General features: G+C 42.1%; 1 protein-coding gene across 5 annotated transcripts in view; it reads right to left on the bottom strand.

Moving 5' to 3' along the window:
- Positions 1 to 25,990, bottom strand: part of ADCY8 (adenylate cyclase 8) — a 284,440-nt gene that overhangs the window by 125,860 nt on the left and 132,590 nt on the right. For all 5 annotated transcript variants that reach the window (XM_058276038.1, XM_058276042.2, XM_058276041.2 and 2 more), the window contains exon 5: positions 19,026 to 19,153. In XM_058276038.1, coding sequence (XP_058132021.1) covers positions 19,026 to 19,153 — 128 coding nt within the window. The remainder of the gene's footprint in view (positions 1 to 19,025; positions 19,154 to 25,990) is intronic.

Here is a 25,990-nt window from a genome sequence, read left to right on the forward strand (position 1 = left end):
ATTTGTCAAAAATATAAAAACGCATTGCCTTTCAATGAGTTTGTAAGAATAGCTGACCGACCTCAAGGAAGAAGAAATTTTACTAACCAGATTTATACAAAACTTTGGAATAATGGATTAATGCCAAGACTTAGAAAACACTGCCAAGAATACAAGTTTTCCCCCAGGACCTACCTTCATTTACAGTTTATATCTACCTCTGAGAGCCATTAAAGCAAAGCATAGAAATAACCTGAATTTAGAACTAGACCTTTACATTACTTTGTGACAACCATTAAGATATTTGTTTAAAGATTCAATTACGTTTCAACCCACTGTTCTCACTAAAAAATGAGGAAGGCAAAAAGGTTTTCATATTTTAATTGAATTAAAAACATTATTGATTGCACTATTAAAATCTACATTTTGTATATGTTTTATAGCACATGTTGTAAATGTATGACTATCATTAATACAGTAGATAATAAAGCACATTTATAGATTATTAGATATCATATCTTCACATATTTAAAAAAAAATAAAGATGGGGGAATCAGAATATTCAGATACCACTGGCCTGTAAGACACAATCTAAAATTCCTAGGGTGGCACACAAAGTCCTTCGTGATCTGTTCCATGCTTTAGTTACCACTCTCATTTCTCATGCAAACGTTTTGACCCAGTCATCCAAAATACAAGCCATTGCCTGGACCCTGCTCTCTTCTTTCTACTTTGGGCCCGAGAAGCTCCTTTAGCCTGGAATATCCATTCCCTTGTTCAACTGAAAAGCTCTTATTCATTTTTTTAGGGTTAACCTTGGGTAAACCTCCCATTTGAACTTTTTCCTGGTCTCCCAGGGTGGATTAGGCACTTTCCCAGGGCTCCCACTGTATTCTGGATGAACAGTGATTATGGTGTTACTTTATCATCCTCTGTCTTGCCTACTAGATTGTAAACTGAAGGACAGAGGCTTTACATAGCTCATTCTCACGTTCCTTCTAAACACTGCTCTCTGCCTGGCACTTAGTTGGGACTCAGTGAATGTTTATTGTTTGCTGGATGCCTGGGTGATGGGTACACACACTCACTATTTATGTTTGAGTTCCCACTGATAAAAAGTATAAGCTCCTTGCAAGTTAATAGTCTTGTCTGATTCCAGTATCTCTCACAACCTGCAGCATCAAACTTTGCATACAGTAGACTTAAAATCATGACACCTTCCCTCCTTTTTAAAAGAAGAATTGGATGAGAAATTCCATCACTAAAATGAATCTCTCTGTTTCAAACAGATTGTAAGAAATAGCAACATTTTTTTAAACAGGGAAGTACAGTAGATGTGGATGGACAGTAGAAATATTGAAAGAAATTAGGTATTAGAAAAGGCAAGCGCCAGCCATTAGAAAAAATGCTTGTACCTAAAGGCAATTGTTGACCTGGTGAAGTTCCTAGTTTCTGGGCCATTTTTTAAACACTAACTTTTAGGTTAGAATGGATATGGTATCCTATATCCATTGACAATGAAAACAATAGGAGAAATTTGAAAAAAAACTTAACAAGGTGAGGGGAGAAAGAAAACTCAGTACATGAGAGGAGCATTTCAGTTTCTGATGCACCTGCCAAAAAGTCTCTGTGAGGTAGGTTCTTGGGAGTGGTCATTTGTGCTTGTCACCAACTATTTCCTGTACTATAATATCCAACCACTTAAAAAAGATAGCACTTTCCTGAATGTTCCATATTAGTTTTGGCTGATGAAATGTGAGAAGTGATATGTGTCACTTCTGAGAAAGAGCTTTAAGAGCTAGTGGTTGATCAATTATATTCTCATTCATTCATTCATTTTTGCATCCACCATCAATCCAGGAAACTTGGTGGTGTTGTCTTCCTTAACCAGAGTCTTTGAATGTAGATGATGTATACTAACATGCTGACCACCTCCCACTCTACCTATAATGAACATGATATGTAAGTGAAAAATAATTCTTCACTGTTTAAAGCCACTGAGATTTGGAAAGGGGGAAGAATGTTTGTTACTTCAGCGTAATCAGGACTATCCTGTCTAGTACAATCACCAGTCCCAGTTTACATGTTTAACTCCTGAGAGTCACTTAATATAAGGATTGATATCATGGACTCTAGTGCTAGACTCCTTGAACTTGCATCTTGTTCTCTCAGTTACAGGCTGAGTGACTTGGGCAAGTTACTTAACCTCTGTATACCTCAATTCTGCATCTATGAAATGGAAATAATAATAGCATTGCCAAACATATGTAGAAAGTTCAGAATGGTGCCTGGCATCTACTAAAGACTACTTGGTTGCCTGTCCTATATGAAGAACTGCAGCCAGGAAAGCAAAAGGGTTTTCCTTGGGCCACAGAGTTAGGAAGCAGAATTCTAGGCCTAAATTGAGGCTGTTGTGTCTTTAAGGCCCATGAGCTTTGCAATATATGTACTGCCTATGATCCTGGCAAACAGTTTAATTTGACCCTGCGTTTCTATGGTTGTAAAAGAAGGCTTCAAGTGATTGCTTCACTGACAGATCTGCTGTGAGTCCTAAAGGAGATAATGGATGTTAAACTGCTTTGCCAACAATTGTGAGGGATTACTAAACAGCACAAGGCACTACTGTCATTAGATAATTAATATTATACAGGGAATGCACTGGGCATCTTAATGGAAAGACATTTAGATTTTTTTCTTCACAAAACAAAAATCATAACAAAAGGACTGAAAATGTCTTTATTTTTTGCTATGTCTGGGATTTGATGTAAGTAAAACATAGAGTTGGAACTATGTAAAAGTGATTAATAATTTATAGATATTGAAGCCATCTGGAAAGGCTACCCTGTGATTGACCAGAGCCATAAACACACCAGTTCTCGTGAGAGCCCTTTGAGCATTCATGAAGCTAAAATGGAGGGAATTCTAGTCTGAGCTACATATTCTGCTCAATTCCTTCAGAGCAGAGACTTGGGAATGCTTTGCTGTTCCTCACCAGCTGCAAGTACAGAGAAAATGACTCTACATCATCTGCCTTATAATCATCTGCATTTTCTCTTTCTTCTTAAACTGGGCTTCCTGAAGGCAGGGACACTACCCTTATTCCTACAGTTAGTGCTCAAAAGTACTTATTTAATTAATGCACAAAGGTCAATGACTTTCTTGCTCAACAGCCTTGTGGATGTCACAAGATGCATCTAAGATTCCCAGGGGAACTTAAGAGGTGCCTTTGAACCTGCTTTGAGGGAGGGGCAACCCTCCATACCTTCTCCCATCAAACAGAGCAGCTCCACTCTCATCCATTTTTCATGGTAGACTTCCATTTAAGACTTCTTTTTCACAAAGAATCTACTTAAAGCAATTTTTTCTTTTTTTGGCAGCTCCACACTAAGCTGGGAACATATAATGCAAGATTAACGAGCAAAAAAGATATGACATTATTGCTTTTAATTGAACTATTAAAGAGGAATGTTACACTCATATGAGAAAAGATGGAGAACCTTGGAATTTTTCTTTCAATTTCAATTCTTCAAATGTTTTTTTTAAAAGCCAATTAACCAATCTATAGGGATTGCTGAACAAATGACAAGAAGCATAATCTGTTAGTCACTAATGATCTGCAAATCAGACTCCTCATATAGTTAAACAAGTATATAAAGAGAGCAGCTTCAGCAGGGTAGCAGTTTGGTACTGTGGGAGGACAAACTCCTCTTATTTGTGGTCACAGACTGGAGTTCCAATGCTGGTTTTACCATTTATTGGCAGAGTATGGTGGAGCAAATTACATGTATTCTCTGCTCTGTAAAATGGGAATGCTGTCTTCTTTTCAATGTTAAATAAACCAGTTTCAAGACCTCTAAGAGGCAGTGACAGTGTAGGCCTGCATCAAAGTGGGCCTGGTCTGGAGTCGGCTTTCTCCACTTACCAGCTGTGGATCTTGGGCTGGGCTGGTGGCATTAACCTCTGAATCCCAGTTTCCCAGGTGTAATGGGGAAGAGAATTGGTCCTTTTGCAGGGTTGTTAGGATGGTTTGGTAAAATCATGTATGCAAGACACTTAGCTTGGTACTACTGAACATTCAAAAATAGTTGCTACTCTTCATTTTCTCAGTTATACTTGGTGGAATCAGACCAATAAAAAATTATGAATTGATCACTCTATCCTTTTTTGCAAAAACTGAGCCTGTGTTCACTCTATATACCTCAAAATCGGTTCAACCAACACATTTAATTTATCATCGGGCACAAACTGGTCCCCAAATCATGAACTGATTTATTCTATAGTAAGAATTGAGTGATTGATCTCCAGCTTCCTGGAAGAAAATGGAACCACTGAATATTTTGGGGAAAAGGAAAGGGAAGAGAATTCATTCGGGAAAGTCAACTATGTTCCTCGTATGAGGCATGGCGTATAGGTGTCAAATCCTCTCCTCCCAATAATCCTGTATATCATTACCAGTACCAGCTTACAAGCAAGGAAACTGAGGCACAAGAATCACCTTGTTCTAGGTAACACAGTGATACAGTGGCTGAAATTTCACTCCAGGTGTGTGACCCTAAACCCAATGGGCTCTTTCCAGTACCTTACCTTGCACTTGGGTTCAAAAGAAGCTGTGCTCTGGAGTTCATGGACCATCAGGGTCTGAGTTGGCTCATCCCAACAGGTGAACGACTGTCTCTACTAATTTGGCTCTAGAGTCAGGGACTTACAATGGGCTCCCTACTGTAGATTTCCAGAGTTCATGTGTTTTGTTGAGATTTATGTGTTTCAGGGGTCACTGTGGGAGTGGGGACTGCCAGCGATGGGAGGTAAGCCTGACTTCACCTTCAACACCACCGATCCATTCTATAATCTATATTGGACTTAAGTGTCAGAGTGCCTTCCTGTCATGGGGATCACTTGCTTCTTAAAAAGTCCGATAGCCACCATGACTTATCCTAGCATGAAAGTTGAGATGTCACAAAGTGCTTCCCTAATTGGGGTCACCTCTTAATGCCCCCATAGATTCTGAGAGGTAGGTACCTATATGTATCATAAATGTCCGTTTTACAGATGAGAGAATTGAGATCAACTTATGATATCCTCTGTAGCAGGCCTTTTGACTTCATAATCTCATCTCATCCTCACAGCCACCAGATGCCATATTTAGAGTTCATTCATGCATTCATTCATTGTTCATTAATTCATTCATTCATTCAATCATGTATCCATTGAGCACCTCTGCACATATAAGCAGTGAGTCAATTAGGGAAGACAATTTCTGTTCCTGTATTCATGAAGCCTATGTTGTGATCATTTATTCCCATTTCACAGCTAAGGAAGCTGGAGCTGAGAGAAGTGGAGTCACTCCCCCAAGGTCATCTAGGGATGTAAACATGGAACCCAGAACAGCACTTACTATGCCAGACTCACAGCAGGTTGTGCTTTGGCTACCTCTGAGCTGCTTGCACCCCTTTCAGCACTAAATTCCTGCTATTAGGAGTGGACAGGTAGTGAGAAAACCTAAAGTACATTCCTGTTCAAAAATAGGGGGGACCTAGTGAGAGAAAGTGAGAGGAATGTTCCAGCCCAGCCACTGGCATGTGGTATTCTTGAAGATGTCCTGGATGCTGACAACTTGCCTCCCCTTGGCACCCTGAACACGAGAAGAACAGCGAGGGTTGAATCACGGCAGCTTTGCTCCCACGTCAGCATCTCCTCGCTGAGCCAGGTGTCCCCTAACCTTGGCCAACTCAGGAGATGGGAATAGCTTGGATTGTTTCAGAGCAATTTCAGCCCAAAGCAGCACTCAGGACTGTGGGGAGCTTCGGGCAGTTGTGTGCACTCGTGGGGAGGGAGGGGGTAGCACCTCCTGGGGCTTCGTTAGCCCCTTTAATCCCCTCCTCTTTCCTCACAGTGCCTCTTAGTGTATAATGCCTTTTCCTTTTCTGAGGTGCCCTCTGTTTTGCCTGTTCAAGGTTAAACTGAGCTGCCTGGCAGGTCTGTAACCCTACAGCTGGGACCACTCAGCAGCCCTTGGAGGCCACATCTGGCCACAGAGGCAGGAAATCTGTAAATTCTCTAGACCAGCACTTCTCAAACATTGGTGTACACCCAGATCCCCTGGGGAGCTGCCCACACAGATTCTGACTGAGTAGGTTGATTGTGTGATCCTCCAACTTTGCATGCCTTATTAAATAAGTTAACACAATCTATTTTTAAAAATCACATTATGAGTATATATTTCTAATAATAGATCATTCTCATCTCAATCTGTCATATAAATTATTTAATGTTTTCATTTTCTATCAATAAAAAGAAGCGTAATTTTGATATAACTTTGATGTCCACTTAGAGATTTTTAAGATTCTTGGAAGTAGAACGTGAACTGAGTTCTCCTGATTTCTAAGCAATTTCCTAATTATAATGGAATTGCCTAAGCTATATCCATTATGTTACATGAACTCATAAAAGAAATATCACATTTATGGTGAAAATACACATGGACTCACGGACAACTCCGTCGAGGGTGAGGCCCACGGCATTTAAAAGGCACAGACAGCGCTGGTCCTGCTAGTCTTCTCTACTCACAAATCCCCAAAGACCCCAGACCCCTCCCCAATTAGAATTGTCCCATGCAACTCTCACCCTGGGGCACCAACATACTGCTTCCTCCAGAATGCTTGCTCCTCCCTGGGTTTGCTACTTGTGGACGGCTGTCCAAAGCCATCTCCAGAGCTTCTAACTCTGTGCTTTTGCAGATTACCATTGCCTGAGGGGAGGGAAGAACACCTTCCCTGCTCTTCCTCACCTGTTAAAGCTTCTTTATTATTTTTATTTAAATAAAATAACATGTTTTTCTCTTGATATGTGTAATACATGTTAATTTCTGAAAACCTGAAAATACAGAAAGAAGTACAGAAGAGAATTAAAATCACATTTTCTATCACATTGAATTCTATGTCTTTTGCCTTTTCTATTTATATATATATATATATATATTTAACACCAAGGTTGCCCTAAATATATTGTGTATATATACTTTATTATGTATACTTCTTTAAACTTACGAGCATTTTCTTATTCGAAACCATGAGGCTTAAATGGCCACCCATTTCCTTATTTTATAAATCTACCAGACTTTATAGAACCACTGCCCTACCTTTGGGTATTTCGGGAGTCATATAAGCATGGTTCAGAGCATTTGCTCTGCCACTTACAAGCTGTGTTCCATGGCTAATAAGCTCTTTATCCTATCAGAGCTTCCATTTCCTCATCTGAAAAGTAGAGACATAAGAGTTTCATTGTGGCATTGTTGTTAGAATTAAGTGATGTAAGTCAGGAAGATCATTTAGTATAGTGCCTGGAACATGGTGACCGTTCAAATAATATCAGCTTTATCAACCATTATTACCAGATGCATTCCATTTTCACCATTATAAATAATCTTGCAAAAAACATCCTTGCTCATGTACTGAAGGAGACTCTCATTACTGTATCATTGTGAATGTTATATTTTAATGATTTTTTATGCAAGCTGAGAATGGGGGATTTAGGGGGAAGAAAAAGAGAAACAATAGAAGAAAGAAATGAAGGAAGGAGGAAGGGAAAAAGGGATGAAGGGAGGGAGGAAGGAACGAAGGGAGAGGAAAAGAGAGAAAAAGGAAATGAAAGAAAGAGGAAGGAAGGAAAGAAGGGAGGGAGGGAATGAGGAAGAAAAGGAATGAAAGTGATAGATCAGAAGCGAAAAGCAAGTGAGAAAGTGCAAGAAAGTGAAAGATAAAGGAGGGAGGAAGGGAGAGAAGCTGAAAGGCGTGCAGGGAGCTTGGGCATTTTCGCCTCAAGTGGAGGAAAGCAAGAAAACTCCCATATTGCTCGGCAGGGTACACTGCCACGAGGATTAAGACCTTTGCTCTAATTAACTGCTGGGAACAAGTCAACTCATACTTGGCATTCTGGAGTCATTCCCAAGACGTTTTAGCAGTGGCACTGAAAAGACCAGGCTCTGCTATTTTCATCAAGATTCTTCAAGGAATTCCTCTGTGGATCATTAAATAAAGATATTGCATTTAACAGAGAGAGAGCCCACTGTCAACTTTGGTGTCTCTCCACCATCAAGTCTCCCTGAAACAGACGCATGCCTTGTGGAGCCACTTTTCAGTCTATGTAATGGAACTATTATCTAAGCCAATTTTAATTAACTTATGAACAGATATGCATTGGATGGTTTTAAATGTTTCATTAGAAATAAAGTTACATTCAATCTTTTTTTGCCATTTATGTAGCGAATATCATGTTTCTAAAACCAAGTATTTCTGATGAAATGAATTTATTATGAGGTTTTTGGTTATGGTTTATTAACTTGTTATTCTTGGATATTTATATTGCTTTCCACCTTCTCTCCATGTCAGTTCTGGTAATTTATTAGGGTTTCACGTGGAGTCTCTTAAAGCTATGCTTTGATCCTTTGATTATTAATGACAGATTTCAGGCATCAGACGGAAATGCACAAATCTGGAGCTGGTAGGCAGTATACCATGTGTTTAAGATCAATGGTTTGGGAGTCAGCTGGTTCCAGATAGGCAACATCATTTGCCATTGGCTAGTTGTATGAACTTGAACTCTCTAAGCCCTAATTTTCTCATTGGTAAAGCAGGACCTAATAGGAGTCTACTTCTAGAAGTCCCATTGAGCTAAGATGCACTGGTACAGCAAGTCTGGCTGTTCAAGGTCAATACCCATTCTGACTATTCTGATGAGTCAGTGCTGTGACCAAAATAGCTGTTAAAACATTTTGTCTATCACCCCTGCCTACTTCCCAGGATTGTTATAAGAACTTATATGAACTAATACATGTAAAGCACCTATCTCAGTGCCTGGCACATAGTAGGAGTTTGATGCACCCTGACAATGATTACTTGACCAGAATAGAACAGAAGTCATGGGAGAGGAATGGGTTTCTGTAACTTCACTGAGTCAGCTTTTCCAGTGTCTAAACTCAGCCCTAATTGCAAGCTTCTATTAAAAAGATCCCTAATTTAGAGGATGTGGAGAGAGAGGAATGCTTATTCACTGTTGATGAGAATGTAGAATGGTACAACCACTGTGGAGGACTATTTGGCAGTTCCTAAGGAAGTTGAATATAGACTTGCCATGGGCCTGGCAATACCATTGCTAGGTATATACCCGGAAGAACTGAGAGCAGAGACACGAACAGACATCTGCACACCGATATTCATAGTGGCATTATTCACTGTTGCCAAAAGTTGGAAACAACCCTGGTGTCTATCAACTGATGAATGGATAAACTAATTGTGGTGTATACCCACGAAGGAATACTATGCAGCAGTAAGAAGAAATGAAGTCGTGAAGCATATGAAAACATGGATGAACCTGGAGGTATTATGTTGAGTGAAGCAAGTCAGACACAAAAGGAGAAATACTGTATAATTGCGCTATTACGAACTAAATATACCTTGTAAACTCATGGAGTTAGTAATTAGAATATAGGTCACCAGAAATAGGAGGGTAGAAAATGGAAAGCTGAGGGTTAATCTGTGCAAAATTGTTAAAAAAGTTTGTTTGTAAATCTTTGGAAATGAATAGAAGTGGTTAAAGCATATCATGGTGTTTATACTAAACAGTTCTATTGTATGGGTATGACAGTGGTTGAAAAGGAAAGTCTTATGTCTTATGTCATGTATAAGCTAAAAACTAATACGGGGGGAAGTGGCTGTGGCTCAGTTAGTTGGGCCCCCGTCTACCAGATGGGAGGCCCTGGGTTTGTGTCCTGGGGCCTCCTTGTGAAAGTAGGCTCGTGTGTGTACCGCAGAGTGGCATCCAGCCTGCGGGCACCACAGAGAGCCAACTCAGCAAGGTGACGCAACAAAAAGGGAGACAAGTAAAAACACAGAAGAGCACCCAGCAAATGGACACAGAGAGCAGACAACAAGCAAGCCCAAGGGAGGAGGAGGGAAATAAATAAAATAAATACAGACACACAGAAAGAATGCATAGCGAATGGACATATAGGGCAGACAGCAAGCAAACTGCAAGGGGGAAGGGATAAAAAATATTTGAAAAAAAAACAAACTAACATGGGACTGTGTAAGGTAGTAAAAACTCATGTAAAACACGAATATGACTGATATTGCATATATAAGGCTATTTTTATAAAATATAAATACAAATATCCTTAAGAGAAGGAAAAGGAATGGCAGCTATGCATGCCAGGTGAGGCATAGAGAGATTGAGATGTGATGAATTTTTTTTGTTTGTTTTTGTTTATTATTATTGGAATAATCGAAGTGCTCTGGAAGTGATTGGGGTGATGAATGCACAAATGTGATTACACCAAATACCATTGATTGTACTCTTTGGATGGATTTATGCTTTATTACTATGAATCAATAAAATTTTAAAAAAAGGAAAAAAAAAAAAGATGCAGTATGCTGTTGTGAGAAAATCATGGGATTTGATGGATGAGGCCCTAGGCTCAAATTTTGGCATTGCCACTTATAAGCTGAATGTTGTTAGTTATGTTACTTGGTCTCTATGAGCATCAGTCTTCTCCAAAATGGGGATATCGATACCTTATTTAGAGATTAATACATGGATTAAATGAGATAATAGATATGGAAATGTTTTGTAAAGTGCACATTGCTCTATACATGTTTTAAAATTCCTCCTTGGGGGGAAAACACATTTAATTCATAATAAAATTAAAAATTCTAATGCAATGTTCTTTAAAATTGTTAGGAAGGCTGGAAGACTAGCCCAGCATACATGTATGTGGGTTAGGAGGCCAGAAGGGACAGAAGCTGATAGTGTCAATAATAGAGGGCATCAAGGCTGTGGGCCCCATAAGAGCAAGTAGACATGAGTTACAGCACATATAAAATTGCAAAGAGGAAAACAATATCCCTATGGTGCTAACACACATGTTATCTTTTTGAGTTTTCAAAACACTACCCTAAAGTCAGGATCTTGCTATGGCCATTTTATAGAAGAGGCCACGGAGGCTCTGAGAAATTGTCAATCATCCAAAGCCACGTATCTAATCACTGCAAGAACCAGGAAATAGCTAGGACTCCTGATTCACCCCACTCACTCAGCTTGTTTCCTCTGAAGTCAACTTATGGCACAAAAGTTCTCTCTCAGGGAACATTTGTCATCATCACATCTAGCAACAACAGTGTCTTTAATAAAGTGGAATCCTTTCCTCACTTCTTGGGGCATTATTAATTTATAAGTTTACTGTAATGATAAATGTTTGATTTAATTAAATTTTCTATGTCATAGATTACCTCTTAGGAGACTCTAAGGATTTTGGCTTTGGGGCTTTCTATTTTAGTCACTGCTCTATTCCAGGTGCTTTGCATCCCTTGCCTGGAGTCTTACAAAAATATCTCCAACAAGTTTCCTTCCCCCAGTTCCAGAGCCAAACCGGAGAAAGTCAACCATCTCCAGAGTTACCTTTCAAAAGCCCAAATGAGACCATGTCACTCCCTCACTTTAAGGGTCAAGGGTCTTTCCTCTGCTTATGGGATAAAGTCCAAGCAGGTCTTCCAAGGTCATCAACTATCAGTGTGGTCTCATCTGCTGCTTTTCTCCACCACTGATATTCTGTGCACTAATCCCATTATACGCAATTATAAGCACAGTAATTATCAAGGCCTGCTTCAAATGCATAACTCTTACATACACACAAACACACAGGCATTCCCATTCTTCATCCCTCTATTTCCAGGAAAAAAGCTTTGGTTCTTGGTCAAAAGGGCTACTGTGGAGAAACCTCAGTAAAAGACAAAATCAGGAAAAGTGTCACCTCACTCTTGTACTTGGATTGTCTTGATTCTTGCCCACTGGAACTAGCACCCAGCAACCCCGCCTTCCCTGATTTCGTCACCCTGTCTGTCCTCACTTGTTTGTGGCTGGAGGAGAAATTTGCATCGCATATTTGGACTAACCAGTGAATCAGGGTCCAGGGTCATTTTAAGTATTGGTTTGCCATTTCTGCAAAAATTATACATCTCACCCAAACTACTACTGGAGTTGCTGGGAAATAGAGAACCAAGATCCAAATGTTATCTTACCATCAGAGCGCCAGCCTCTCACTGTCCTAAGCTCTGGGTGCTGTGCCCTTAAAGCTTTGAAGGAATTCCAGAAAGACTGTGGAACAAGGAGAGACTCTAACAGGAGGTGGGAAAAAACCTCAAGCCATCTCTGACAACAACTGTTTTGGGTGGCCACCAGTCAATAAATGGTTGATTGGCATTATGTTACAAATAAATACCTTGTAATATTATATATGTTTCCAAAGTTTATGACCTCTTGGCAGTTTTCCAGTTGGAACTGGACTGAATATAAAAATTTCATCTTGTGTGAGAATTAGTTAGGACTGTTAACATTTTGATAAACTATATATCTGGGATACTCCTCTACACATATAAATAATCTCCAGCAGTCATACCTCAGTGTGCAATGCTTGGCCACCCACTTGGCAGCAATAGCAGAAACTGTAGAAGCCTGAGCCAATTGCAACCAAGGTTTGCCTAATTTCAGAGCACCTATTGTTTCTTCTGTATCATGCTTTCTGGCTAACTGGAAGAATTAGTGCTGGACCTCAAGTCACCACATTATATTCAAGATGCTGTTTAGGTATTAACAGACTCTGACTCATGCAGTTAAAATATGTTACTGAATTGTCATATTTTAGACTTTTTTTTTTAAAGATTTATTTTTTAATTTTTAAAAATTGTCTCCCCTTCCCCTGCTGCCCCCCAGTTGTCTGTTCTCTGTGTAGTTATCTTGCTGCATCAGTTCTCCATGTGTGCGGCACTATTCCTGGGCAGGCTGCACTTTCTTTCGTCCTGGGTGGCTCTCCTTATGGGGTGCACTCCTTGCGTGTGGGGCTCTCCTATGCAGGGGGCACCCCTGTGTGGCATGGCACTCCTTGTGCGCATCAGCACTGCGCATGGGCCAGCTCCACATGGGTCAAGGAGGTCCGGGGTTTGAACCACGGACCTCCCATGTGATAGACAGATGCTCTAACCACTGGGCCAAGTCCGCTTCCTGAATTGTCATATTTTAAAGAAGTGAAAGAAGCACTTAAATATACTAAAAAGAGAGAAAGTCCTTGAGTCATTTCAATCTATCCAAATCTCACATCTCACTGTCCCATTCCAAGTATTCAGAAAGGAAATCTTAAATTGGATAAAATGGCCGGAGGGTTAATATCCTGTCCTAAAAGATACATGATAATGCTACAAGCATCTTAAAGCATTATGATAATAGATGTTCATATCTTCTGCATCATCATATCAGTTGCAGATCTTCTGCTGATGCTCAAGATACAAACTCCTGTGGAAAGACTGTAGAAACTTTCACTCCTGAAACTTAATTTTCAGGTGGTTAAGACATTACTGATTTCCAGAACTGGCAGAGACTTCACAGCTGAGCTGGCCCTATTTCCTTGCTTTATAGCAGGAAGTCCAGGTGATCTTTCTAATGGACCCACATGAGCAAAGAAAGGAGGTAGAGTGACGTTTCCATCATGGCATCACCAAGGCTTAGCACAGTGCCAGTCACTGGCCTACTGACTGATAGAAGAATGTGTGCATATTTAGTGCTTACAGCTTTAGATCTCACACAAGTTTCCAAGTCTTCTGAGTCTTGGCCCCAGAGCCTCCCTTGAAACCATTTAAAATGGGAACAAAATCCATTCTAGTTTTTAGATCAAAACTCTTTACTGCTGAAATTCATGGCTAAGAAGCATCAGCAGCCTCTTTCATCATACTAAACCCTGACCTAAAGGGTGCTCTAGGTGGAACCCTTAGGCTTCTCTCCCCATAACCCTACAGGAGGGACCTCTGTGTCCTTGTAGAAGAGGGTGCAACAGCAGAGCTGACAATGCAGGTCTATCTCTCCCACTTGTGTACTTGGTCTTAGTGGAAGTGAAGGAGTGGATTTCTTCACACATCTCATAGCAAACTACTATTAATTTTTTACTTACCCTGCTCTCTCTCGAATCCCTCTTCTTGGTTTTATGGGAGACCCTTAGAGAAACCCCTTAAATGGAGCATGAGGTCTGTGGAATTGCTATTCAAAAGTTTTTCCTTTCGTGAAGACAGATGGAGTGAACAGACTGTGACAACTGCATATTTTTCTTGAGGCATGATAAAGATTTAGGTTCTCCTCCCCAAGAGGTAGGCTGCTGCTACTGTGGGCACATCATTTCTGCCAATAGAAAGGCACGAAATGAGTAAGAAACACCTCTATTCTTCTTGTCCCTCACTAGAAAAATCATTTGGCAGTGTTTCTTTTTTGCAGAGCCTTGGCTGTAGGCAGAATTCTTCTGCATCCACCAAGCTGGGCAGGCCAGCACCAGAGCAGCCGCCTAAACTCAGTGCTGGGAAGCTTGGCTAGATAATGCTTGGAATTATATTAGAAAGGACATAAGGGGAAAGAGGAGGTCTATAGACCAGGGATTCTTAATCGGGGGTCCATGGAAAGATTTCAGGGGATCTGTGGGCTTGGACCAAAAAAACCAACTATCTTTATTTTCTCTGCCCTCTAACTGAAATCTAGCATTCCCTCCGCTTACAAACATATGCAATAAATTACAGTGGTATTAATTTCATATCACATTACAACTGTTATATATCTCATACTTAAAAATTATGGTAGTTCTTAGACCCGACACTAGCTGAGTGCCATTAAATTATCTGCTGCTACATTCTGAAAAGGTTTTCAGTCCGTGGTTTATACCTGACTGGCAAAGGGATCTATAGAACAAAAAAGGTTAAGAACCCCAGCTCTAGACTGTTTTTGTCTCCTGTTCCTCCTTTGAGCAAAAGGATGGAAGTATGATCCTACCCTCAAAAGGAAGGAACACTGAATTTTGGCCTTCAGACACCTGGTGTCGTGGCCCCTGGGTCCCTTTGGATTCTGCCCACTGGCCCGTGCAGCTGAGCCTGGTTAGTGGCCTCCGGCCTGCCCCTTTGTCACAGGGCAATCTAATCTGCTCCAATACCTCACACCCAACTCACCTGGGGCTGAGGCCCCACAGGTCACCAAGAGGATTAAACCTCGAAAGGTTGTTTGGGAACCATCTTTTGCTACTTAAATTCTCCTTGAAGGTCTTATCCTCATTGCCAGCAGCTCATCAAATCATTCTTTCAACAAAAGATGGCCTTTCCTCAAGGGAGTTTGATGCCAGCTTCTGGAAAAATACGATTTTCTCTGGTCATTTTCCCTTGGGAAGATGCGATTTTCTATGGCAGTGCCTTTTCCCACAATTTGAGCGGGACTTGGCGATTACAAGTTCCAAGTTGTGATGCTTCACTTTGTAAAAGTCTCCATTACTCTGACTTCCCTGGCCTATACAGTTGTCCCACACAGAAGAACTGTGAAATCAGTGACCTTTCAGGCAGGCTGGGGACACTGGATTCATGGCAGGAGAGCTTACAAAATGGCCCTTCTCTGCCCTAGACCTGTTAAGCTGGAGTCTTCGGGTGTGCAACCCAAGCATTTGTATTAGTACATATCCAGGTGGTTCTGCTCCACATCCAGTGTGCTGGAAAAATCACCTCTAAAAATCATCAGGGCTGGGGAGGGTTGGGCTGGTGGGAGGCTGGATGGGACAAAGTGCACTTATTATGATTTTCCAAACAACTGCAAATATTTATCTCCTGTTTTACTCTTTGCAGAGTGACTTCATATATAACACCTAATCAGTCCCTTAACTCCTGCGTGAAATCAATGGATTCATCCAAGAATATATGGACAGTCTTAGGTCTTTCCTCTCCATCATACCATGCATGGAAAATCACAGGCCACACCAAAACACAAAGGAGGCGGTTTAGTTTAAGAGACATGATCCACAAGGCTCAATTTATTATTAAGTTTTTGCTTTTTACTTGCAGTTCTTTTTCAAGGAACTCAACATAGTGTTTCCCAAGAAAATGGACTTTGAAGTTAATCAAAGCTGGATTCGAAGCCTGGGTAAGTCACCGGACTTCTCTGAACTTTGCTTTTTATGCCAACAAAATCAGTGAAAACAAAAACACCCTCCCAGACACACCACTATGAGAATTCAAAGCAATCATGGCATTAAAAGCAGATACAACCCCCAGGTATTGGTTCCTTTGAGGGCTAAAGAGACCCATGAGAGTTATGGTCATGGCCGATGGGGTTAACTACCAGGTCAGATGGCCCCTCTTTGGAACTGGTGTTTATGTGTGATGAATCTGGACTCAGATGGGATCTCTCTTCATAAGACTTTCATGCTAATGTGCTGGAGGTGCAGTTAGTGTTGGGGTTTAAGATATATTTAGGGGATTTGAATCTCTGGACTGACAATGTGATAGCCATGTCCTGAGCCTCAACAGACTCCAGCACCTACAATCTGATTCATTGGACTCACCACACCCAGCTAAGATGGAGTTGAAGAAGGACAACCACCACACCATGGAGCCTAAAGTGATTACAACTGAAAGTGGGAGGATTGCATCCAGCATCCATGTGGAATCTGAGCCTCCTCTTGACATAGAGGTGCAATGGACACAATCAACCCAATGTCCACATAGAAAAGGTGGCATTGGATTGGGAAAAGTGGACATGGTGGCTGATGGGCATGGGGAAAGGCAGGAAGAGATGAGAGGTGGAGGCGTCTTTGGGACATGGAGCTGCCCTGGATGGTGCTTCAGGGGCAATCACCGGACATTGTAAATCCTCACAGGGCCCACTGGATGGAATGGGGGAGAGTATGGGCCATGATGTAGACCATTGACCATGAGGTGCAGAGGTGCCCAAAGATGTACTTACCGAATGCAATGGATGTGTCATGATGATGGGAATGAGTGTTGCTGGGGGGGGGAGAGGTGGGGTGGGGGTGGTGGGGTTGAATGGGACCTCATATATATATATATATTTTTTAATGTAATATTATTACAAAGTCAATAAAAAAATAAAATAAAATAAAATACCTAGCACATTGCCTGGCGGATCGTTTGTGCTGGGTGAATTTCAGTAAGTTCCCTTTCTAAGGGTGTTGGCTTCGGGAATGTGGCTCACTCGTCTGGGAGCAGGAGCGAAGCTTTCGGGCAGCTCCACTCACCTCTGTCCTGCCAGGGCACTTTGAAGGCATGACAACACCCTTCGTTTAGCTTTGGAGGAAATTACAACCATTATGTGGTCCTTGGTGGCACTGCTGCTGGGGAAATGCATTTCTTCTGCATTTTAATTGCTTTTCATTTTCTCTGCCAAGAGAAGTGGGTAAAGTCACACACACAGGGCAGGGACCTCCCTTACCAAGCTGGAGGTGTCAAATGCCAAAGGGAAAAGAGTCATGTTTCCTTCCTCTTGCTATGTGTGATGTCTGCAGCTGACAGCGGTACAGGGAGGATCTGGATACAGATGTGACAACAATGGTGATAGTAAAAGCTGAGTGAGTGCGGGCTTGGTGGCAGCCCAGGAGAAAAATCATCTCCTTGGAGCCTCACACCCACCCTCAAGATGGATAATGTTATGCCCAGGTCTTCACAGAAAAGCTGAGACTCAGAGATGTTAATTACTTGCCCAAGGTCACACAACCAGATACGGTGGAGCTGGGACAGAACCACGGGTTGGTCAGACCACAAAGCCTGTCCTTGCCCCTTTATTGTGCTGCCTCCCAGATAGGGGCAGAAAACACGACCCCGGTAAAGTTAGAATCCAGAGGAAAGATTATGAGTGTGGAATTTTTATCTCTAGAAAGAAAACAGAAAAAGAGCAAGAGGAAGAAAGGAGGAGAGAGGAGAGGGTGGGAGGTGGGGACAGGAAAGGGGCGGGGAGAAAGGAGAGGACAGGGGAGGAGAGGAGAGACGAGTCCAGAGAGGCCACAGCCAGGCTCTGGAACGGGAGGCTACAGTTGCTTAAATCCCTCCTTCCCTTGCCAAGCTTGGTCCTGGCCGCAGCAGGCAAGCTGCACGTGCAGTGGAGGCTGTATGTGTTGGGGGAGGGGTTAGGGGTTGTTGTCCTGCTGCCCTTGCACCTTTATCCAGACTGGGATCCAAGGATCACACGCCCCTTAGACCATCACCCCAAGCTGCAAATATTGTCAGTGTCCTCTGGTTGGTTTCCAGCCAAACTTGTCTTTTCTTATAAGATAAACCAAGGAGAGCTCTGCCTCCCATAGGCCTCCTTACTGTCTTTGCTGAGGTGGTGTGAGAGTGGGATGCTTGGAGGCTCTGCAACCATTTTGCAACCTTGAGGAGGTCTCTGCTAACAATGAGCCTTTGTCCCAGTGCCATCGACAGCTTAGTTCCAGACTTTTTAGTGTCGATAACTTCTCCCTTCCCTCTTTTAAGCCTCAATTTGTGAGATATTGACCAAAGCCAAAAGCACTTGTCACACACCCATAGAGGCAGTTTTGGCAGCAACGCTCGAATGTTTTCCCATTGCCCTTAGGGGGAAAAGACTCCCCTTCAGATGGCTGAGCAGCTCCTGCAGCCTCTCACCACCCCATCCGTTCACTCCTACCACACCAGCTGCCAGAGCAGCACCTGCTGGACCCCGCACATGCCCCTCCTCTCTTTAAAGCTCTCCACTCTGCCTCCAGCACCTGGCTAATTTCTACTCACCTTTCCAGAAACAGCTTAGACTGCACTACCTTTGGAAAGCCTTCTCCAACACATCGGTTGAATTAGCGGCACTAGTCCCCTCAAGTGTCCTGGATTTGATTTCTCACCGAGCTTATTGTACCATCTTGAAACTGTCTGCACTGTAACCACCCTTGAAGGCAAAGACCACACTGGTCTCATTTCTTGCTGTAACCCCACCAGGAAGCCTGTAGTACAGATTTTTTGCACAAATAATTGAAAGTGAGATATACTTAAGAAATAACTGAGCGGGGTACGTTAATTAACTTGAGAGACCTAACAGACACATGGCTTTTCTGAAATAAGTCAAAGGACTTCATCTTTCAACTCCTGACAGACCACATGGATGGATGTATTAGATTGTCCTTCCTATCATGCATGTGGAAGGTCCAGGTGCTGGGGAGGAGATGAGTCCCAGGAATGAATTACCTGATGGTTTTGATCATGCTGAGGCCCATTTCAACGCAGCAGTGGGCATGGTCCTGGCGGGGCTCCGGAAGGCCGGACACGCAGTAGTAGCAGTCTCCCAGGATTTTAATGCGAAGACAGTGATGCTCCTGGAAGGAACGGAGTGGAAGAGGAGAAGATGGGATCAGAAGAGGCAGTGTTTCTCAAACCTTGGGACAGGCAGCAGGGCCTGGAGTCTGTACCCAGTGCTATTACTATCCTCCTAGGAAATTAGGGCATACCCTAAATGGGGGGTGAAGGGTCGGAGGTGGAGGGGAGCCAGGGAAGTAGAAACAGGGCTGCATCCTGGCTCTGCTACCTCCCAGCTCCACGAACATCCACTCCTGGAACAGGTCTGACCAGAAATGGGCATTCGGTGTGCATGTTCCAAGTGTCCCCGTACTCCTCCGGCTCCCAGTGACATCCTCCTTCTCAGAACAGGTCTTTAACTTAACTGTTCTTAGCATTCTTTAGCCAATAATAGGCTCTGAAAAATATAAGGTCACTTAGGGATTCCTATTATTTCAACTCTATTTTAAGTTCCTTCCCAGTTGGGGTTTTGGCATGTTAAGAAGGGCAGCTGACTATGCCTTATATATCCTTTTTTTTTTCTTTAAGGTTTTTTTTTTTGTATTTATTTATTTTTTTAATGTTACATTCAAAAAATATGAGGTCCCCATATACCCCCAACCCCCTTCACCCCACTCCTCCCCCCATAACAACAACCTCCTCAATCATCATGAGACATTCATTGCACTTGGTGAATACATCTCTGAGCACTGCTGCACCTCATGGTCAATGATCCAAACCATAGCCCACACTCTCCCCCAGCGCACCCAATGGGCCATGGGAGGACATACAATGTCTGGTAACTGTCCCTGCAGCACCACCCAGGACAACTCCAACCCCCGAAAATGCCCCCACATCACATCTCTTCCTCCCACTCCCTACCCCCAGCAGCCACCATGGCCACTTTCTCCACACCAATGCCACATTTTCTTCGATTACTAATTACAATAGTTCATGAATAGAATGTAAGTAAGTCCACTCTCATCCATATTTTATTCCTCCATCCTGTGGACCTTGGAATGGTTGTGTCCACTTCACATCTATATCAAGAGGGGGCTTAGATTCCACATGGATGCTGGATGCAATCCTCCTGCTTTTAGTTGTAGGCACTCTTGGTTCCTGGTGTGGTGGTTGACCTTCTTCACCTCCATGTTAGCTTATATATCCTTTTATTCATTTATTAATTCATACATTTGTTTACTGAAAAAGTAAATTGAGCCTCCAAGATAGGCCAAGCACTGACCACTCTAGAATATGGGAACACAAAACTGATTTAATAACAACATCTGCTATGTACCCTATCTAAAAGAGTGAATCCTCCCAGGGACCCTATGAGGTGGTAAATTTATCTTCATTTAACAGGCCAGAAGTAGAACACAGTAGACATTTGGTGGATTTGCAATTTCAAGGATAAGATTCTTTCAAATCTTTAAAGAGAGGCAATCATGGGGAAATGGTGCTTAATTTTTTATTGCACTGAGGAAACTGGATATCACAGGGTTTAGAGGAAAGAGACCCAGGATGATATTAGAAGACTTGAGGCATTTATTGCTGGCTTAGGATTCAGTCGCTCTGGATCAAATCCCCAACCCCCACATCTTTGCTGCGTTTGGCTGAACTTCTTAACTTCTGAGATGCAGTTGCCTCATCTGTAAAGTGGGGATAACAATAGGACCTGCCTCATTGTGTTGTGAGGATTGAGTCTCATCTGTAAAGCGGGGATAACAATAGGACCTGCCTCATTGTGTTGTGAGGATTGAGTGAGGTGATGCAGGTGAAGGCTCAGTACAGGATCCAGCAGGTGGGGGGGCTAAATTAACGACTCGACTCTTGTCCCAGCTCCTTGGCGTCTCTATCTGTAATCATGGGCAGGCGACTTTCCCACTGTTCCCTGGGCGGGTGGGTGGGACTGAGTGGCCTCTGAGAGGCCTTCTTGAGCTGCAGCTGCAGGAGCCAGTGGCTCGATAGCTCTATGGGTTTGGGGCTCTCTCTGGGACAGCAAGGTTCGAGGGGGGAAAGAGGGAAGCTGCTGACAGAAAGGGGTCCCCCGAGATGCCAGCAGCACGGTACTTCCAAGCTGTAAAGCACTGTGCTCGCTTCCTCATATCATCAGGAGTTGGGCCATTATGTCAGGGTAACAAATGAATGAAATCATCCTCCAAATAAAAAACAGACATCAGACGGAAAAGAGACTCAGAGCTGGCTAGGGTGCTTCCCGTCTGGAGCTGACCTAGAGGCCCTCGCCAACCTTCCCCAAAGGGCACAGATGCCTGTTCAGAACCCCTGCTGGCACACACAGCCTTTCCAGGGTTATTTTTAGGACCTCGTGATTCCTGTCAATTGGTGGCTTCCCTGCAGCTAATTTTGCAAGAGAACTGAAGATGAGGTCTCATCAGTAAGGGAGGCTTAACAACCTTCAGTTGCTTCTTCGATGACTTCTGGAGTGTCACGGCCAGAATGGGACTTAGAGATCGCCTTGTCCACTGGTCCTGTCATTTCCCAGATGTGTGAAGTCTATGGGGCAGTCATTTAAAGAAGCCAGAGGGACTGTGGAACTGTGTGCAGTAGGTTGAGCCACGTACTCCAACAAAGAAAGACTCCAACAACATCTGTGTCCCTGTGGGTGTGAGGCCCCTAGGAACAGGACCTCAGGAAGGTGTTATTTCTAGTTATGGTGTGGCCAGCTGCCTGGAGGTGGGGCTTTAGCCAGAGGGCTGAGGCCTTATAGAAAGAGGCCAAAGTCACATAAGTGAGAAAAGAAAGGGCATCGCCCTGTGACGGAAGGCAGACATGCAAGCCAGGGACCAAGGATGCCAGCATGGAACCCTGCTGCTCCCAGGAGGAACACGGTCTCGCCAACAGCTTGATTTGGACTTCTGGCCTCTGAAAACGTGAGCAGACAAATGTTTGTTGTTTATGCCCAACCAGTTTGTGGTATTTGTGGTAGCAGCTCGGGCAAACTAAGATAATATTCTAAGGTACAATTTTTGAATTTTGCCAAGGAAGTATGAAATATTCACCAACAAATAACAAAAATCACAAGCCAACTATCATCTACTCTCCCCATCACTTTACAAACGAAAGGGCATTTTTAAGACCAGAAAATGTAGAAAGGCCTATTCTTAGAATAAAGGAAGTTCTTCAAAGAAAACGCATTTAACATTATGAAAGTGTGTTACATTGCTGTTGTATTTATTTTTTCATCTCACACCCACTAGTTAAGACTTCTCAATATTTATCTGAGAAGGAGCATTTGGTAACTGCCGATCTGATCCCTTATTTGATTTGGCAGATAAGAACACTGAGGCTGGGAGGCTGCAGACAGATTTCCATCACTCAAGCCACTCCGCATCTGCAAATGGTCTTCTGGGGCACAGCCTGCTGCGAGTGACTCAAGAGCTCGCTGCTGTCCGACATGGTGCAGGAATCTGCCTCCCTGCTGGCACTGGGAAAGGGTGAAGGAAAGGTCTGCAGCAGAAAATGCCTGCTCTAATCTAACACTCAGATATCTGTATTCTGGTCCAATTTACCAGCTGTTTGACTTTGGCTAAGTCACTGAAGTGCTGAGTTTTAATTCCTTATATGTGTCAAATGTCAAAATAATCACTCTTGTCCTTAGAACATAACAGAGTAATGCTGGTCATCACTTAGCCATGATAATGGCACCTACCATGGAGGAGACTTCTTAGGAGGCTCTTTTCTCCTTTGATCCTCACAGTAATCCTGAACAAGCTAGGGGAGACAATTTACATCTGTTTTAAAGATATAAAATCTGCTGCACAGGAAGTATAAATGCTTCATTCCGGGCCAGCTGGCTGAGAGTGATGATGCGGATCAGATGTCATTTTTACAACTCCCAATCAGTGATCTTCCCATGAAAACAGAGGTGAAGGCAATCGGGGACTAATGTTTATTGAGCTTGTACTATGTGCAAGGTCATGTGTTCTATTCATTACATTTGTCTCCTTTAGTCCTCACGGCCCCCTTCTGAGCAGTGCATTGTTTAACCAACTGAGCAGGAGGGGTAAGGAGCTGAAGGTCACACAGCAAGCAAGAGGCAGAAATGTCTGCCTGACCTTGGGGCTCCATGCTCTTTTCTCTACAAAACTGTATGAACTATGGCAAAGTCCAGATCTCCTGACAAAAGTGTGCTTTGTAAGGAGATTGGGTAAAATGGCTGATTGCCCTTCTGGACCACCGAACAGTGTGGTGAAGGTTCATGCTCAGGGCATTTCTCTTGTAAATCAAAGGAGAAGTGGGCAGCCTCCTCTAAAAAATATAGGCTCAAAAGAACTGTCGTATATGTAGCACGTATGACGGGAAAAAAGAGGTCTGTCTTAGCTCTTCAACTCTTCAAGTTCTGTCAATTTGCAGACACATTATTCGGATCAAATCCCTTGAGCTGTCAGGCGACTTGACAATAATATCCAAGCAACATCTTCCTCTCAAAAACTGCTTTGAAAAATTCATATTAAGGAAGAAAGACTGCCTGGAAAAATATATTAAAAAAGAAAAATAAAGTTGGATGCAAGTCATCTTGCAAATTTTATTGAGCTAGTCTTGTTATAATCCTTTTCTTCTGATCTTGCTGACTTTGATAATATAAAAAAATCTTGGAAAAATCCATAAAGTTTATGAAGACAAATATGTATGTAAAAGTTAGGAAATATATGCATCAAATTTTCAAAGATGGTTATATCTTGAGGAGTGGTGCTAGGATTACAGGGGATGCATTTATCTCTAAAGTATTTCTTTGGTGTTTGAATTTTATATAAAGAAAAATATATAAAGAATTTTATATAAAGAACAAGTAAACAGAAAAATATCAGTGACAAATAAAAAAGACTTTCAAAACAAAAAGAAGTATTACTGCCACTAGTGTACTTTAAAAAAGAAAGTTATATTAAAAACCATGACAAAAACAAAAACAAAACAAAAAACCCAATCAACCAAACAAAAAAAGTCATGACAATTTGATGGTCTTTTTAACTAATTGTAATTACAAAAATTATCCATAAATATATTTTCCTAGTAAAAAATGAAACTAGAAAAAGCTAATGGACTGTCCCCAGCCTCTGGCCACAAGTACCTTGGAAGCCTGGGCTCCTCGCCCCCAATTCCTTAGAGGACACTATGTATTCATATATACATATACATGGTTATACATATGCATTATTTTTCATGACTTTTTAGCTATAAAAGAGTCATACAATGTTTATAGCTCTGAAATGTGCTTTTTTATGCAACGGCTTCTTGAAATGCTTTCTGTATCAGTATAGAAGTCGCTATCTTACTCTTTTTATCCATTGGTCAGCACTCCATAGTAGGAGATTTGTTCCTTATTGCTGGAAATTTAGGATGCTTCCAGTTTTGACAGAAATAAAAACAAATTTAAGACGTGATGATGTTATTTGTAATAAATATGTTCTGAGTTTTATAATTTTAAGGCATTCATAATAGTATAATAGCCTATATTTCTAATTTGGGTTGCAGGGATAGGTGTGGACCCCTCTATTAAACAAAAAAAGATCAAAGATGAGAATTTACCAAATTTTGCCAAGGACCTTATCAATGATTACAAATGCTTGATCCACAAGGGCACTGAGGAATCCAATCAAACTCTGAGGAACTTTAAGACTTTGTAGTGATTCCTGCATTTTAATAGGGCAGTGAAAAAAATGAGTCCAGACTGCACCATTTTTATGTGCGCTGGTATATTAGACAGCCAAGGGGGTGCTGATGCAAAGTACCAGAAATCTGTTGGCTTTTATAAAGGGTATTTATTTGGGGCAGAAGCTTACAGTTAACAAGCCATAAAGCATAAGTTACTTCCTTCACCAAAGTTTATTGTCACATGTTGGGTCAAGATGGCTGCTGACATCTGCCAAGAGTTCAGGCTTCTTGGGTTCCTCTCTTCCCAGAGCTTGCGTTTCTCTGGCTCAGGGTTCCTCTCTTCCTGGGGTTTGCTTCTCTTTCCTCACAACCAAGCTCCTCTGTGTGCTTACTTCCCAGGCTCCAGCTCAAGACTCCAGTATCAAAACTTCAACTCTCTTCTTTTGCCATGTCTTTTATCTATGAGTCCCCACCCACCAATGCCCTACTGATGTGGCCCAATTAAAGCTCTAATCATAATTTAATCATGCCCAGGTACAGACCAGTTTACAAATGTAATCAAATATCTATTTATGGAATTCATAAACCATATCAGACTGTTACAATCCACTCTCTGAATTCCAAAAAGACATGACCGTATTCAAAAAAACCTTAAATCAGTAACAATGCAAGCACTAAGTCCTATCACAATCAGTTTAAAGAAATACAGTTTGTCTTGGGGCAAAGTCCTGTCTGCTCTAGCTCTGAAACTTACAATCTGCTTCCAGTACACAAATAGACAGATAAAGGATAAACATTTTCATTACAATAAGGAGAAATTGGGAGAGAAACATGAATCATAGGTCCTCTACGTTTCAGTAAACCTGCAGGACATGCTTCATTAGATGTCAGTCTGAGGGTCATTCTTAAGACGATGGTTTCTTTTTCTTGGTGCCTTACAGGAACCCATCCTTTGCACAGGCTTGCCCAATGGCTATTTTCTTGGTTCCACCTTCATTAAGCATCTGGGTATAGACCAAGCTCCAGACGTCACCCTCCAAGAGTGTTGGGGTGATTTCCACACCTTATCCAATCTTTGGGTTAGAGTCTTAGCTCCCCTAGTACAGTGAATTGAAGGCAACATCCCCTTAAACTTTGGCGCACAGGTTCAATTGTCTGAGAGCAATGAGTTGACCACCTAGCCTTCCATAATCCATGGGAGACAGGCTCACACCTCTCAGAGCTATGGGGTATTGGTCGACCTCAACCTCCCTAATCCTTGAGGA

This window comes from Dasypus novemcinctus, chromosome 14 (genome assembly GCF_030445035.2).
Source record: "Dasypus novemcinctus isolate mDasNov1 chromosome 14, mDasNov1.1.hap2, whole genome shotgun sequence".
Classification (NCBI taxonomy): Eukaryota; Metazoa; Chordata; class Mammalia; order Cingulata; family Dasypodidae; genus Dasypus; species Dasypus novemcinctus.